This window comes from Cricetulus griseus, chromosome 2 (genome assembly GCF_003668045.3).
Source record: "Cricetulus griseus strain 17A/GY chromosome 2, alternate assembly CriGri-PICRH-1.0, whole genome shotgun sequence".
In the NCBI taxonomy this organism is placed as follows: domain Eukaryota; kingdom Metazoa; phylum Chordata; class Mammalia; order Rodentia; family Cricetidae; genus Cricetulus; species Cricetulus griseus.
Genome location: NC_048595.1, coordinates 404,063,192 through 404,078,415, shown reverse-complemented (window position 1 = coordinate 404,078,415; position 15,224 = coordinate 404,063,192). Strand labels below are relative to the sequence as shown.

General features: G+C 42.6%; 1 protein-coding gene across 4 annotated transcripts in view; it reads right to left on the bottom strand.

Moving 5' to 3' along the window:
* Myo1b (myosin IB) overlaps window positions 1-15,224 on the bottom strand; it is a 164,930-nt gene that overhangs the window by 36,901 nt on the left and 112,805 nt on the right. For all 4 annotated transcript variants that reach the window (XM_027396859.2, XM_027396860.2, XM_027396861.2 and 1 more), the window contains 5 exons: window positions 14,101-14,204; window positions 12,335-12,482; window positions 11,950-12,068; window positions 6,913-6,999; window positions 6,289-6,354 (listed from right to left, as the gene is read on the bottom strand). In XM_027396859.2, the coding sequence (XP_027252660.1) occupies window positions 6,289-6,354; window positions 6,913-6,999; window positions 11,950-12,068; window positions 12,335-12,482; window positions 14,101-14,204 (524 nt within the window). The remainder of the gene's footprint in view (window positions 1-6,288; window positions 6,355-6,912; window positions 7,000-11,949; window positions 12,069-12,334; window positions 12,483-14,100; window positions 14,205-15,224) is intronic.

Sequence of the window (15,224 nt, the reverse complement as noted above, 5' to 3'; positions counted from 1 at the left end):
TACACGTATACCCAAGGTCTACATCTATCCACAGTCAGGGACAAAGGCATGTGGAAAATCACACAAGAGTGATGAGACCTTTCAAGGTCCAGAAGGACCTCCTGTCCGTGATCCACTTCTGTGCGCTGTATGGGATCATGCTGAACTCCTTCAAAGCCACTTAGGATGGCATGGAGACAGTGTCCACCTAGAGATGGTCTAAGAACAAAAGCTGAACTCTTCACTCTTATTCTAATGTTAAAAATCACCTCCCAAGCCCCCAACAAAGCTAGAATACCCAACCATCAATGCAGAAATAAACTTACTCCCCCACATTGAAATCAGCATCTACTGCAACTGTATTCTACATACTTCAAGACACATCACTGCCAGGGCAATAATTACCACCCAAACTGAAGGCTAATAATGTGCATACACATCTTGTGGTGTAAGTTTAAGTTGTTGACATTGTTAAATATGGGAAGAAATTCCTGGATATAATCAAAACTAACTTGGAAAATTTTAAGTAAAAGCCCACAGGGCAGGAACAAAGGAAAGAGAGGAGGGAGGGGGTCTGGTAAGAAAGCAATTCTAATGTGTACCATTCTAACACATTTCTCCATTTGTACAGGTTAAATTAATGGAAGGTTTTCAAATGTGGGTTGACTTCCTCTTTATAAAATGACCAAAGTAAATCTAGAAGTCGTCACAGACTCTGAATGCCTCCAGCAGACATGTGTTCAGATACTCTTTGACTGGCATGAACTGTGATTGGCCAGCGCCCCACAAGCCCATCTCATGAATCAAGTCTCCAGGGAAGGAGCTGTCTCCATGACTTAACCTCCTCCCTGGTTTTCTTTACCACTTTACCCACACTTATTCATAAAATCTGGGGGATAAAGTTGAAACATTCAGGAATGTATTCAAACAAGTACATTCAGGTTTTTACTGAATGATCCCCAGCAGTGAAGCTCAGAACATACTCTGCCCTGGACAGACAGCCGTGGGGACACGGGGAACAGGATGGTGCCAGGGTTCCTGCTACTTCGCAATGTGCTCCAAAGACACAGCGGGACAGAAAGCACCCACTATGTTTATAGGGGTAGAACAAACTAATGCTTTAAGCTCTAGAGCTTCTTAAAAAATCTTCTAGACTCTGAGTCGCAATGATCATGCTCCTAGCAGGTGTCAGGCCTACTTTCTGCTTGCCCAATTACCAACCATGATGGCTCCCCAGGCATGGTTCTGAGAGATGCTTATTTACATTCTCCCTCGAAACAGAGGCAGTGGAGGAAATCTTACACTTCCAAAGTCCACTACGTGTTTTTAAAAAGTTGCACTCTATAAATACCCCATACCCTATGTATTAAGGAAGGGAGATGGTATATTTTGCAGGTGAACATTATGTTCTGGAAACCAGGTAGTTGGAACAAAGACCATGATTTGTTCAAGCAAAAAGTGCCACCAATTATACAATACAAACTGTCAATGTTTTTTACAGGTCTGCCTTTCCATCTGAGGCCAAACATTTGGCATTTGGATGTAATGTATTAGATGGGTTTTCATATTTACATTCAGTGAAGGCATAACAACTGACATGGCTCACTGATGGATAAAGTCACAGCATTCATGCATTGTAGACATTCTGGGATGGAGACAGCATTGCTCTAAATGCATCCTACTGATGACATCCTTGTTGGAACGCCTCCCGAAGCCCCAATGGTGTTATAACACCATTGACAGAAGAGGGTAATGCACTTGGCCATTATCATTTTTAAAGTGACTGTGCCAATAAACAGGCTCCAAAGCAATAACTAATTTTTAAAGTAAACATCAGAAAAAGATTCCTCAAAACATATGAGAAAAACATTTAACACTAGCTATTCACCCTTCAAATATTTACAAAATTAAGTAACAAATTTCCCTTTAAATACATAACTTTTTTTTCCCTAGGTAGATATCAAATATGGTAAACAATGTTATTTTCAGTTTCTTAAAGATTTTTTAACTAAGCTGTAATTTTTAAAAACTAATATGGTGGGACTTTTTAAAAACCCACCATATTCACAAATAATCCAGTCACCCTTTCCATTTTTAAACCCACTCATCTTCTTCCTCAATTATAGGTTCTCCGGCACGGTGGGACACTAGCACAGAAGGTATTGGCAACATCCAGAATTGATTAGAAACCATAACCACAAGACGCACTCACCACATTGCCCAACTCCTGAGCATGTCAGCCCGTATCAGCTGGAGCCACTGTTACACGTGACCTATTGTGTTTTTACTACACATTATCGAGGAAGGAGATGTACAATTAGATCAGGGAGCCCTCTGCCTGGATGAGAGCATTTCCCCTGCACAGGATGTGAAATTACCAGCCAGTGTTGCCTCCATGTTCTCATGAGTGTTAATGTTTAATACCTTTCCCAGTAAACTAACTGCCAGCTTTAATAACTATCAGATAAGCCCTAAGGAAAATTTCACATTGCTCAACTTACTTTTGAATGCAATATAATTTTTTAAAGTAATAGCACTTATCCCTCCCAGCCCACCTCAACCCCCCCCCCTTTATTTTACTTCTTTGAGAATTTTGTACAAGGCATTTTGGTCATATTCACCCCCTCCTCCCTGGTCAGCCCACTTATTCCTTAATGGACAAATTATAAAAATGTCTCAGAAACAGTTAAAACAATGTCCAAACTTAAACTGCAGACACATCTCCTTCCTTTGGAAAGTGGATTTCCCATTCTACCAGGATGTAGAGCTACAATGTTTTCCTCCAGGAATTGTAATTTACCTTTCTTTATCCATGTTCCCTTAGCCTGTTTTCCCAACTGACACCAGCTGACATGTAGCCAGCAAGGCAAACTTTGTGGGCAAATCCATGTGTCATCATCCCAAGGCTTAATGCTCCCATTTCCCCCCTCCATTTGAGAGGAACCAAAGAGATTAAAGGCTTCCACCAGCTCAGCTGAAAAGCGCTCCCATGGCGACTGGCAGTGGAGTCACTGGGCAGAACTGGAAAATTGAGGAAACAAATGTTCTGGACCTTACTGTCTCCTTTCAAAGTGAGACCCACAGTGCTCTAAAAGCAGAATGCTATTTCCTGTGGTCAACTTTAACAGAAGAACCAAGGCAGAGTTCTATTTATACTCCGTAATTTTTACCTGTGTGGAGAATATAGAAGCACTCATCTTTGCACGGATCTGGGTTCTGACTACCCCATTCAACCCGGCTCCTCCTCCTACAGCTTGTGGTACTCCAAAAATTCTTAATTAGCCGGGCTTTCTGTGGTCAATACTGACATTTCCATATGTTATATTGTTGAGAATCCAAGAAAGCACAGGTTACTATCTGGGATAGATACGTGAATAATTTATTTAAAGAAAAAAAAAAAGAACTTTTGCAAATTTGAATAAAAAAAGTAGATAAAAGTATCTAAAATTGGCCGGGCGATGGTGGCACATGCCTTTAATCCCAGCACTCGGGAGGCAGAGACAGGTGGATCTCTGTGAGTTCGAGGCCAGCCTGGTCTCCAGAGCGAGTGCCAGGATAGGCTCCAAAGCTACACTGAGAAACCCTGTCTCGAAAAAAAAAAAAAAAAAAAAAAACCAACCCCCCCCAAAGAGTATCTAAAATTATCCAGCCAACATTTCATTCTAAATGCTTCCAAATGAATGTTTATAAAATAAAAAAACAAGTTATTAAAAACAAGATGGCTGGAAATTAGACTGAAAAGGAAAATGGAGAGAACCATTAATTACAATGTAAACTTATTCACCCTCTCTCAAGGAACTAAGAATGGGAATAGAAAACAAAGCAAATTGGCACAGTGGGACACACCTATAATCCTAACAACTGGGAGACAGAGGCAGGTAGAACTCTGAAAATTAAGGCTAGCCTGGTCTACAGAGCCAGTTCCAGGCCAGCCAGGGATAAAAATCAGGTCATCAGTTCTTGGCAGCAAGCAGCTGAGCCATCTTGCCAGCCTGTTGTTTAAATGCCTTCATCTACTCTATGGCTATTAATTAAAGGGGTCTTTTATATAAGGCCGTATTTTAAAAATTGTACATATCACTGTCCTCTTGGTTGTATGAAGTTTTTTTTTGAGTTAATTAATTTTAAAAGCATCAGTTTCATGAGAAAGAAAAATGAACTCAATGATTTTATATTGCGATGGTGAGTTTTGATTGTCAGCTCCACACAGTGTAGACTCACATGGGAAGGGACATTCAATAAGGGCTTGTTTATGTTAGGTTGTCCTGTCTGTGGAAGATACCATGATCATGGTAATCAAGGTGGGAGGGCCTGTCCACTTTCTCATGGTGATGGGTTATAATCTTGAACTGTTATCCAAATAAACCTTTTCTCTCTTTAGTTGCTTTTGTCAGGGTATTTCATCACAGCAACAGGAAGCTAGTTACATCTTAGGACATTCTAAAGGACAAACTAACTGGACGTCTCAACATAACCCCATTATCCTGTCAAAATAGTTTCAACTGGGTGTGGTGGCATATGCTGGTAATCCTACCACATAGGAAGTAGAGGCAGGAGGATTGCCATGAAAGGCTGTGTGTGGCATGCCACTAAGAGCGTATCTACTGTCTTATGAGCAATAAATTGTTCTCTGGCAAAATTAACGTAAACACACTTTTAATTTTGGGAGCATCATTAACTATATTTTTTCTTCTAATTTTCTATTAAAATCTAGGTTTACCACTCAGCCAATTCATGAAACTATTTAAATTTAGATCAACGCTATACCAGTTAAGATATCTCTCCTCCTGACAATGGTAAAGAATGCCTTTAACATCTGCCTATTTAGTGACAGTAATCTGAGATCGCATTAAGTGAAATTATTTTAAATACAGTGATTTCAGAATATATAAGAATTCTCCTAAAGCAAACCCCGAGTTCTTCTTTTTCCAAGAGACCTGCAGCTTCCTTTGTAGATTTAGCCTAAAAGGTAAACAGCAAACAAAAACTGTGCTAGCGGCTGGAATTCCAGAAAAGGGGAGGGGCAGCACGCACACTTCCACCTAGGAAGGATCCCCAGAATGTCCAGAAACTGGGAATGATGGCCAGATCAGGGAACAGGGAACTGGAGGCTCATTAACAACATCTGGGTTTCCCCACATTTCCAAATATTGTGAAACCCATGGGTTTGGAGAGGAAAGTAAGGAATTCACCTTGATTGTAACTCTACTAAGAAAGAAGAGCAATGAAGACACTATCAGGAAGCCAGGGATTTCGACCTACGTCTGCTATTTAGTTACCTGAGCTTCAGGGTCTTTCTCATCTGTGAAATGGGAATAACAGCTACTTTCATGAAGCTGTTCAGAAGATTAAATCTGATAACATGCAATGCAGCCACAACAGTGCTTTCATCTAGCCCTTGGCAAGTTCAATGGAGGAAGAGTGGATCACTATAGACAGGGCTGTTATCAGAATGCCCGAGGACTGTCTGGTTAGTGCCCAAGAATGCATCTTCACCTTTCCTGTGATCCTGCAATCTTAATTTTTTGGAGTATGTCCATTCTTTGGGAGGCCATTCTAGGCAGGGCTTGGCTAATTAGTGTTCACAAATCATTACTGTGGGTGAGAATTAAGGATGCAGATGGTGAATAAACTCATTTCCTTAAAGCAAACTAGAACACTACTCCAAACTGCTGCTGAAAGTCAAACGCAGGAAACTATATAAATGTATACTACTTAACAGTGTGATTTGGAGCAAGCAAGCGCATCCTTCTGCTGCAGTGTTTACTGCGGTAAGATCCCAGTGGGGTGTGGCCTGGAGCAGACGGAAGTAGGCATCTAATTGAAACTCTGACCCGAGACTCAGAGCTATTTAGGCCATGACAGCATCTGGCTTCCCCATTCCTGAATCTTTAGGCTTCATTTTTCAAACAACCGATAAATGGCTGGATGGCCACAGACATCGGTGCCCAAGTAATATGGCAGACACACCACTGAGCAAAAATTTCAAAACTGACTTTGATAGAGTCTCCAAATGATGTCTCTGTATTTACACACATACACCATGTGAACTCATGCCTGCTCTCTCTCTCTCTCTCTCTCTCTCTCTCTCTCTCTCTCTCTCTGTCTCTCTCTCTCTCTCACACACACATACACACACACGTGACTATACTTAAACAGCTTACTTGTAGATTCAAAGTATAGTTAGTTACCAAGTTATACATAAATAAAATACAGTTATTTACATATTGCCCAAACAATGTGACTTCATTACTAACTGTTCTACTTTAATAATGGCACTACTAATCCTTTTTTTTTTAAAAATCTTACCTCAAATATTTCAAAGCCATAAATGTCCAGAACACCCATGACCTTCTTTCTCACTTTGGTTTGTGCCTTTAAAAGAATTTTCATGTTAATAAGTTAATGCAGGCATAATATAACACTGTGAACAACCAAGAAGCACAGACTTACACGTTTGTCTTGAACCAGAACAATTATTTCAGTTGTTCTGTTAAAACTTAGGTAAGGGAACTGGTGTGGAATCTTCCAGAAACTTAGCAATAATGACACAGTCACCAAAGGCAGTGTTTCATTGCTAAACAGACATCATTGGCTGACAAGCAAATCTTTCAGTCGCCTTGGCCAATACCCTCATTTTAATGAAGAACTATTAGTACCAAAAAGAAAAAGGCATCTTTTCAACAAAATGCATGCAGCTACTCAGAAAGCCACTGGCAGCTCTGAGAAGACCATCAGACTAGTCTGGTAACCAGTGAGACCCAGAGCACATAGCAAAGCAAGAGAAACAAAACCCTGGCAAATGCCGACTTGTGCAATATAGAACTGTCTTAAGGAACCACCCTTTGACTGTGGAACTAAGCTTCTTTAATTTAATGTTTACACTATGAATACCATTCGTTTCTTACAAACAGAGTCTTAGAGAGTCAGTACCTTAATGCTTTCATTGATGCGATTTACCAACCATGAAAACAGCCTGCTGTAGAGGTTTTTGGCCAGGGCATCACGGGCATAATAAGCCTATCAAGAAGAAAAAGAACAATTTAACACTAACAGCTGCCACAATGCTTACTTTCTATAAAAACAATGAAAATACTTTTAAGATATTTAAGCAACGTTTTTCAAATTTCTCTTTGGGGCAATTTTTATTATACACTGGATGAGTGGTCAAACTTTAAGAGAATCAAGCAAACTTTTCAACCAGCCTACACTTTTGCATCCCAGGAAATTAATTCCAAATATTACAGCAGTTTTTTCCAGTGTTACAGAACAAAGAAAAACCAGGAGTGCATACCAAGAATAGGGAAATAAACACTCACAAAAGAGATGCATTACACCGTTATTATAGAAGAACACTATGAAATTAAGCAAATAAACACTACGTTGTGAGAAAGAAATTAAATAACTTGTAGCCTTAATGCAGTAACCCCCCGCCAACCCTGACACACAAAGGACAGGAAACAAAATAGCTCAGAATACAGCAATCAATACCCCTCCCTTTTCAGTTACAAACCCAATTCTTTAAGTGAAGCTATAAAAAGAGGAAGGAAAGTGTTGGGTGGTGGTGGTGAATGCCTTTAATCCCAGCACTTCGGAGGAAGAGGCAGGTGGATCTCTCAGTTCGAGGCCAGCCTGATCTAAAGAGTGAGTTCCAGGACAGCCAAGGGTGTTACACAGAGAAACCCTGTCTTGAAAAAACAAACAAACAAAAAAGGAAGTATAATTAATAAAATAACTAGGGAGAATATTTAGATTATTTCAAAAGATTAAAAGAAGAGAAGGGTGCTTTATAAAGACCTATGGACATACAAAATCCCTAAAAACTAGGGCCAGTGTGCTGGCTTGGGTGAGAAAGTCCTATGCCACCAGGCCCAACAGCCTGTGTTTAATCCCCAGGGTCCACATGGGGGACGAGAAGCAAGAAGGCCATCCCTCTACACTGTAAGTGAGCCATCCCTCTATCCTCCGACTCACACTTGCAGTGCCGGCCCATGGCACACATTCTCCCCACCTCATATTAGTAAAGTTCAAACATTGTTGATAATGGAAGTCAGCACACTCTCACTTTATAAAGAGCACACCTCATTAGGCTGTGGGATATTTGTTACTTTTCTTTTTCTCTCTTTTCTTTTTTTAGAGAAAGTGTAGCAATATTCACACTCAATTCCCTGGTGAGAAGACAGCACCTCCCTCACACCACTAGACACTTTCCAGTTAATGCTAAACCCTTTCCCACGTGTCTCAGTGAGCATGGAAGTCAGGAGGAGGGAATAAACCTAGAAGAGCTGCTAGAAATTGGAGAGACAGAGGGAAGGAGGGCAGGGAGAAGGAATGAATAGGGGAAGAAGGGAGGAAAAGAGAAGAAAGGGGAGGAAGAGAAGGAGGAAAGAGGAAAGGGAGGGGAAGAAGGGGAAGAAAGGGAAGAGGAAGGGAAAGGGAGGGAAGGGAAAGGAAGGGGAGGGAAGGGAAAGGAAGGGAAGGGGAGGGGAGGGGAGGGGAGAGGAAGAAGGGGAAAAGGGTGATTGATCATAGTGAGATTCCACAGTAGAAATCCATGTCACTAAAACAGAGTATGCAGCCAAAAGAGAATTTAGATGCCCATCTCCCTTATCTAACACCCTTTCTGTGGGGTTTCCCTCTCCTAAAATAGGTGACTCAAGTGCCCCGGAAGTGTGGGGAGTCTGTACACAGCTGCATTAGGACGTCTGAGGTATGCATTCCTATAACTCATGTCCATTACTGTCATTTCTTAATCCTTTCCCTTTTCCTCTTGTGAATCCAAGTCATCTCTAAATACCTGACCTGCAAATAATCCTTCTTAAAGTCACCCAGCTGCCCACCCTCTGACCCTAACAAAGCACGCCTGTGACATGCAACAGAACTGGGTGACAGCATGTTCCAGAGCGCTGCTTTGTAGTTCTTAAGGTAAGGGACTGGGTGACAACACGGTCCAGAGCAGTGTTTTTAAAGTTAAGGCAAAGTCACAGCCAGATTCCCCTTCTTTGCAGTTTTCAAACAAAAGCTCTGTTTCAGAAGTCGCAAATTCAAATGCTTTTAGATGTGACAGAAATGAATGGGGTGGGGGTGGGGGGTTGTCCTGTAAGGGCCAGAGGACGGAGTCTATGTTAAAGGGCAAACTATCCAGTGTTCAAATAAAAATCAGCTTCAGAAGCTGTACCTGGAGCCACAGCCTGCCATCCTTGCTGTTCGGAAGCCAGGACTTCTGGAACTGAATCAAGCCACGTGCTCTCTACTCTAGTGACCTAGGAAGCGGAGGGGGCAGGAACACTGGTTCCCACCGGAAGGATCACTACTGTGGTATGGAAATGAGGGGAAGCACCAAGGGGGATGATTCACCACCTTAGATTCTTAAGCACACTGTGAAAACGCTATGCTGTTGCAGTCGCCCGATGCTCACAAAGGAAAACCCCTGCTAGAATCTACTTCTGAGATGGCTAATATCAAGCATGGCCAGGGATGGGGAGTGCTAACCAAGCAAGGTGGGACACAGATGTGGGGAGCCAGCAATAGAACAGAGATCACATTAACACAGAGAGACCTCACTCAGAGGGAAGGTAAGAGCCAGAGTACAGAGGAGAAGGAGGTCGGGAAACCGGGGGTGGGGTGGGGGGTGGTGGGGGGTGGGAGGGGTGGGGTTAGGAGCCCATGAACCCCATAGATGGGCATAAGGACTGAGCAGTGACATATGGATGATGGGCAAGCAAGAGGAAAGACACCAAGTATAAATAAGCTCTGATGCAACTAACTGAGATAAGTCACATAGGGTCAGATTACAGAGAGCCCTTAAGGCTAAGGAGAGACTGTCTCATTCCCCTTATCTTAGTCTGCATGTCTGCAGGGAGATCTAAATGCTTCTGAGAAGAAGCGCAGCAGGAGGGCAATGTAGATGTTACTGGAACCTAAGGGTGAAGCTATGAGCAACAGCTAACAAAATGATCTACCTATAACAGAAAACCTACCAGACACCACCACCAACATGGAAAAGCAGCTGGGTTGTGTCTCCACCCCCAACCCCCACTGAACTGCCAAAATCAAGAGGGGCTCAAGCCAAATCTTTTATGTCAAAGGTTTAAAAAATATGGATGACTCACACAGCCTTACCAATAAGAGCACCTGGGTCTGGTTTCTGTAGAGGATGAATAAAAAGCAACAGGAAAACACCATAAAAACAGGTCCCAAACCCACATATCTCCACGGCTTCTGAAACACAGGCTTTTCCATGGCCTTCATAGAACAATTCCTCTGGCTGTTGAAAATGTCCCAATTTGGTGACTCAAATGTGACCCTGGGGCTTATATCAGAACCCTCAATTCTTTAGTCCTATGCCAGACCACAGAACCCACCTCTTGGGAGGTGTAGCCAAATGAATGAATGAATGAATGAATGAATGAATGAGATAAAGACAATAAACAACCCACCTAGGTAACTAAGGTAACTATGATGAGTGTCCAAGTCTGAGACCCCACTGCACACATTCTTCAGGCCAATCTTGACCTTCTCAGCCATGCTGTGAATTCTGAGTAAAGTTGGAGCCAAGGCTGGCTGACCGTGATCCTCACACGGGCTCCAAACCTGTGTTTCTTTTTGTCTGCCCATTCTTTCTCATCTAAATCCCGTCTCTCCACAAGCTCTTCTTAGTCTCAATTTCTCCAATAAGAGTCAGCTGGGGCTTGTGCTACACTTACTTTCACATCTTCTCAATGATGTCAGTTGTTCACTGACTGAGGACTCAGGTGACTCAGAGATTTAAAGGCAGAAGCAATCATTTACAGGAGAGTACATGGGTTCCAGTGAGGGAAGGGCTGCTACAATCCAAATCTCCATATGGCAAAGCCTTTCCATAGCCACAGAAATACAAAGAAAGTAGAGGGATAGCCAGAAAGGAACAAGAGAGTGGAATGAGCTCTACCTTGCGGTCCTACAGTGGCTGGCGGCTGGTTGCAAAGAGGACGACAAAGAGGATAAGATTGAGTAAAGGAAGCAGACCCGAGTGAGAAGCGCAGAGTTAGCCACTTAATTCCAGCCCAGATCATCACTGACTGATAGACAAACATCAAACTCACAGAACAAATGGTTCACAGCACAAGGGACTCCAGATGCCACCTGAGTGTGCTCACACCGTACACACCTCTGCAGCAAATACTCAGACACCTGAGTGTGCTCACACCATACACACCTCACCTCCGTGGGAGTGACTCAGACACCTGAGTGTGCTCACACCATACACACCTCACCTCTGTGGGAGCGACTCAGACACCTGAGTGTGCTCACACAACACACACCTCTGTGGGAGTAAGTCAGACCTGCGTCTTACAAGGACTTCAGTGGCATAGTAGGAGTACAATATGGAAGAAAGAGAGTCAGGATTGACCATCTGGGCTTCTCCTGCCTTCCTATTCTCTTCTACAACACTGAACCAATCACCCTTCACTCCTCTTACCCCATGCATTAAACCACCAGCAATTCTGTAGCCACGGCTTTCAAAGCAGGTCCAGACAGGCCACGTGCCCTGGCTCCACTGCAGCCATCTGGCTTGGGATTAGCCATTACCCTTCTAATTGCCCTTCATGTCTGTTTCCCCTAGGATCTGCTTTTTACACCCAGCCAGAAGGACCCTTTGGAACACGCATGAGGCAGATCATACCCAGCTCACTTTCAGTCTGAAGCACCTTCCTTCCTGCCCCTAGGGGCATCAATCTTCCTTATTCTGTTCTACACTTTCTCCGTGTCATTGTCTTAGCAACTGTTGCTTGACAGATTATTTACTGTGTCTATCTATTGACTATTATCCAATACTCCCTGACCTTAGTTTTCAGCTCGCTGAGGACGGGAACTCTTATCTGTTTAATTTTCCTTAGCGTTTCCAATGCCTAAAACAATATGTGGACCATGAGGTAACTTGTCTGCAAAATAACATTTCACAAAAGTATGACCATTTAAGAAACCTACCTGAGCCACATTCAGTGTGGTCGAAACTTTCTCCTGCTTCGCTTCAACTGTTCGGAAACTAAACGCTCTTTCTAGAACCAATTGGTCAATGCTGGTCAATTCACAGATTTCTTTTAATTCTGTTGGGGAGCAAAGGGAGACAGGCACAAACAGTGAGGTACTCCTAATCACCATCAAGTCCTCAGCTGCCCTTTCTACATCACACTTAGTATGTAAACATGTACAAATTAGAAGAAAACGTCACTGCAATGGTATTTCGGTTTAGTTTCGCTAGTTAAGTTTTTTTTCAACTCTATGAGAAGTCCAAGGTTTGCTTTCTAGATTAGAAACTGGGCAGAAGTTCAAAGCAAGTTCCCTAAGCCAGGCTGCCCCTCTTCGGACTTACCATTTTTATCTTTGATTTTGCTTTCATCCAAACCATTCATTCGTGATTCGGGCTTGAACTCAATGTTCCCCAGTTTCAGCACAGCAGCTACTACCTCCAGGACAGCCTCAGTTTCATGATCCATAAAGCCCACGATCTGCATGGCATTCTGGAGGAGAGAAGCACCTGTTTGCTTTCTGGAGCTCTGTACCTGTTATTGTTGCTGCTGTTTGCTTGTTTTAACCAATAACGAAATCAAATGAATACTATTACAGATCTATTTCTGGGGTAAAAAAGAATTTTACAAGACAAAACAATTATCTTGCTCAGTGGTTCCAAACAGTACTCAAGAGTCTTCCAGGCACCAGGCACACTTAATGACAAGAGTTGTGTACACAAGAGGAGGCTGGGAGCTAAGCCTCAGCCCCCCTCCCCCACTTTCAAATGGACCAGCTGGCTTCCATAGATGTCATTTTTTTTTTTTTTCACACTGGGCTTCTAGAAACAAAACCAAACAAGATGTTTCTACATCCTCCAGCAACAGAAAACAGCCTTGCTTATTTTACAGATGAGAAAAACACCGGCTTGCAAAGGTAAAGTGCCCTGAAGGGTGCAAGGGACACTCATTCATTCACAAATGTGCATGGAGTGCCAACTATGTGCCAGGCAAAGTGGTTACAGAGCTGGCCTTGGATTCAAGTCTTAAGCAAAATCATGCCCAGACTATTGCTTCCATATGTGGGTGTTTACACAATTCTACACAATGGCACCCTGATAGATAGATGCTTTCTTCCCGAGAACAGCTGGCATCATTCTCATTCTCTCTCTCTCTCTCTCTCTCTCTCTCTCTCTCTCTCTCTCTCTCTCTCTCTGTCTGTGTGTGTGTGTGTGTGTGTGTGTGTGTGACTAGTTTACACAGCAGTGAAAGTAATGTACACTTTTTGTCAGGGAAATTTCAAACGTACACACGGGGAGCAAGAACAAGCAAAGGACCCCACATCCTCTTCATTCAGCCTCAACAATTAACAGGTGCCAATCTTGCTTCATCTCTAACATGATGTCCCCTGCTCCTCCCCCAGCCCCAGCTGTCTCATTTGGAAGGAAATCACAGTTACCATAATGTCTTAATGGGAGTAATTCTGAAAGTGCATGCCACATAAAGACAGAGAATTATGTAAAAGTGGGCTTCTGTGCTAATTAACGAGGGACTCCGATCCCTCTGATGTGTACATCATTTTCTAAATCTGCTTAAAAAGCAGGGTTTTCTGACTAAAAACACTCTTGACTTAACAGGACCCAAGGGCAGTTTTCATATTTGGAAATTAACTTTGGCTATAAAAATACTTGGGATTTCAACACACACACACACACACAGAGTCAAATCCCAGAACAATAGATGAAGGCGCCTTTTTACAAATGGTCAAACAGCATGCTCTAGCAATCATGGCCTTCAAAACCTTGTGTGTAAAGCTGAATTAGTAAAAACATAAGGGAGTCCTGGGTGCGTGTAACCTGGGGGAGCGTGAATTCTTTTTTTTTTTTTTTTTCGAGACAGGGTTTCTCTGTGGCTTTGGAGGCTCTCCTGGAACTAGCTCTTGTAGACCAGGCTGGTCTCGAACTCACAGAGATCCACCTGCCTCTGCCTTCCGAGTGCTGGGATTAAAGGCGTGCGCCACAACCGCCCGGCTGGGAGCGTGAATTCTAACGTAGAGAAAAATGAATTGCAAGCAGTGTGGCTAAGCAGTTTGGGGTTACCCATTCTGAAGTGTAAGGGAGGCGCTTCTTACCCTGACAGTTCTGAAGTTGGCAGCATCATCCACACCATTCACTTTGGCAGAGTCCAGACTCAGATAGTTGTATCTGCTGAAGTCCCGCTCAAGCTTAAGCTTGTCTGTCAGGTCATGTATATAAATTAATAAGGTATTTCAACAAATGGATTCGTCTTCCCGATTTCACTTTTTACCTTTCAGATAAAATGACTTTTGTATTATGTATCAAATCAACAGTAAGAACTGATGCATACAGATCAATAATAGTGTTCTCCTAGACCCACTTTTGTAACTATCGTGCATTTATTATTACTGGGAAATATTGTAATGTAGGGTGGCTACACACAGGGAGTGGAAATGTCCTTCTTATAAATTGGCTTTGGACTCATATGAATTATTGTGCTATATCCCAAAAGGCAGTAAGACAGGGTGCAGACTCTGATCATCTTGTGACTTTCTGGAAGATTGCTACTGACACTCACAGGCATTCATTAGCTCAGTAGATTGCAAGTCTGGATATCAGAACAATTTTCCCAGCTTTTCCTTCTCACACTTTTGCTAATACATGCCTAGTGGGTAATTCAGCATGTTTTCGTGTGCGTTGGTTGATTACCAGAGAACATGGTGATGAAGGTAATTTTCACTGTCAAATGAATTTAGATCACCTAAGACACCTCTAGATGTTTTGAGAGAGTTTCACAAAGAGAAGACACACTGGACATGTGGGTGACACCTCAAGACCAGTGTTCACCTCACTGTGCTGCCGCTCTGCCCAGACGTGAGTAGCCACAAGTGCAAACACTGCTGCTACCAGACTCATCCCTGTGTCCCTCGAACCCTGAGCCAAAGCAACCTTCCTGCTCTCCCTAAGTATTTAGTCAGGAAAATAAGATAAGATTGTGTCTCCCTGCGTGTGACTGACTTTCCAAAGTTGTTCTTGTTTGAACTGTTCAATGATGTAACAAATAGCTATTGAATAAGTCAATTGCCTTTTCCCACTGAGCCATCTTGTCCATCCCATTTCCCCATGGTTTTTAAACCCTCACTCAGAAAATTTGCATATAGCTATAGACCTTTACTACACATTGCCAATTTTCTTCTCTTGGGTACTATATAGTCCTCTGTTCTGATTTTAATTTTGA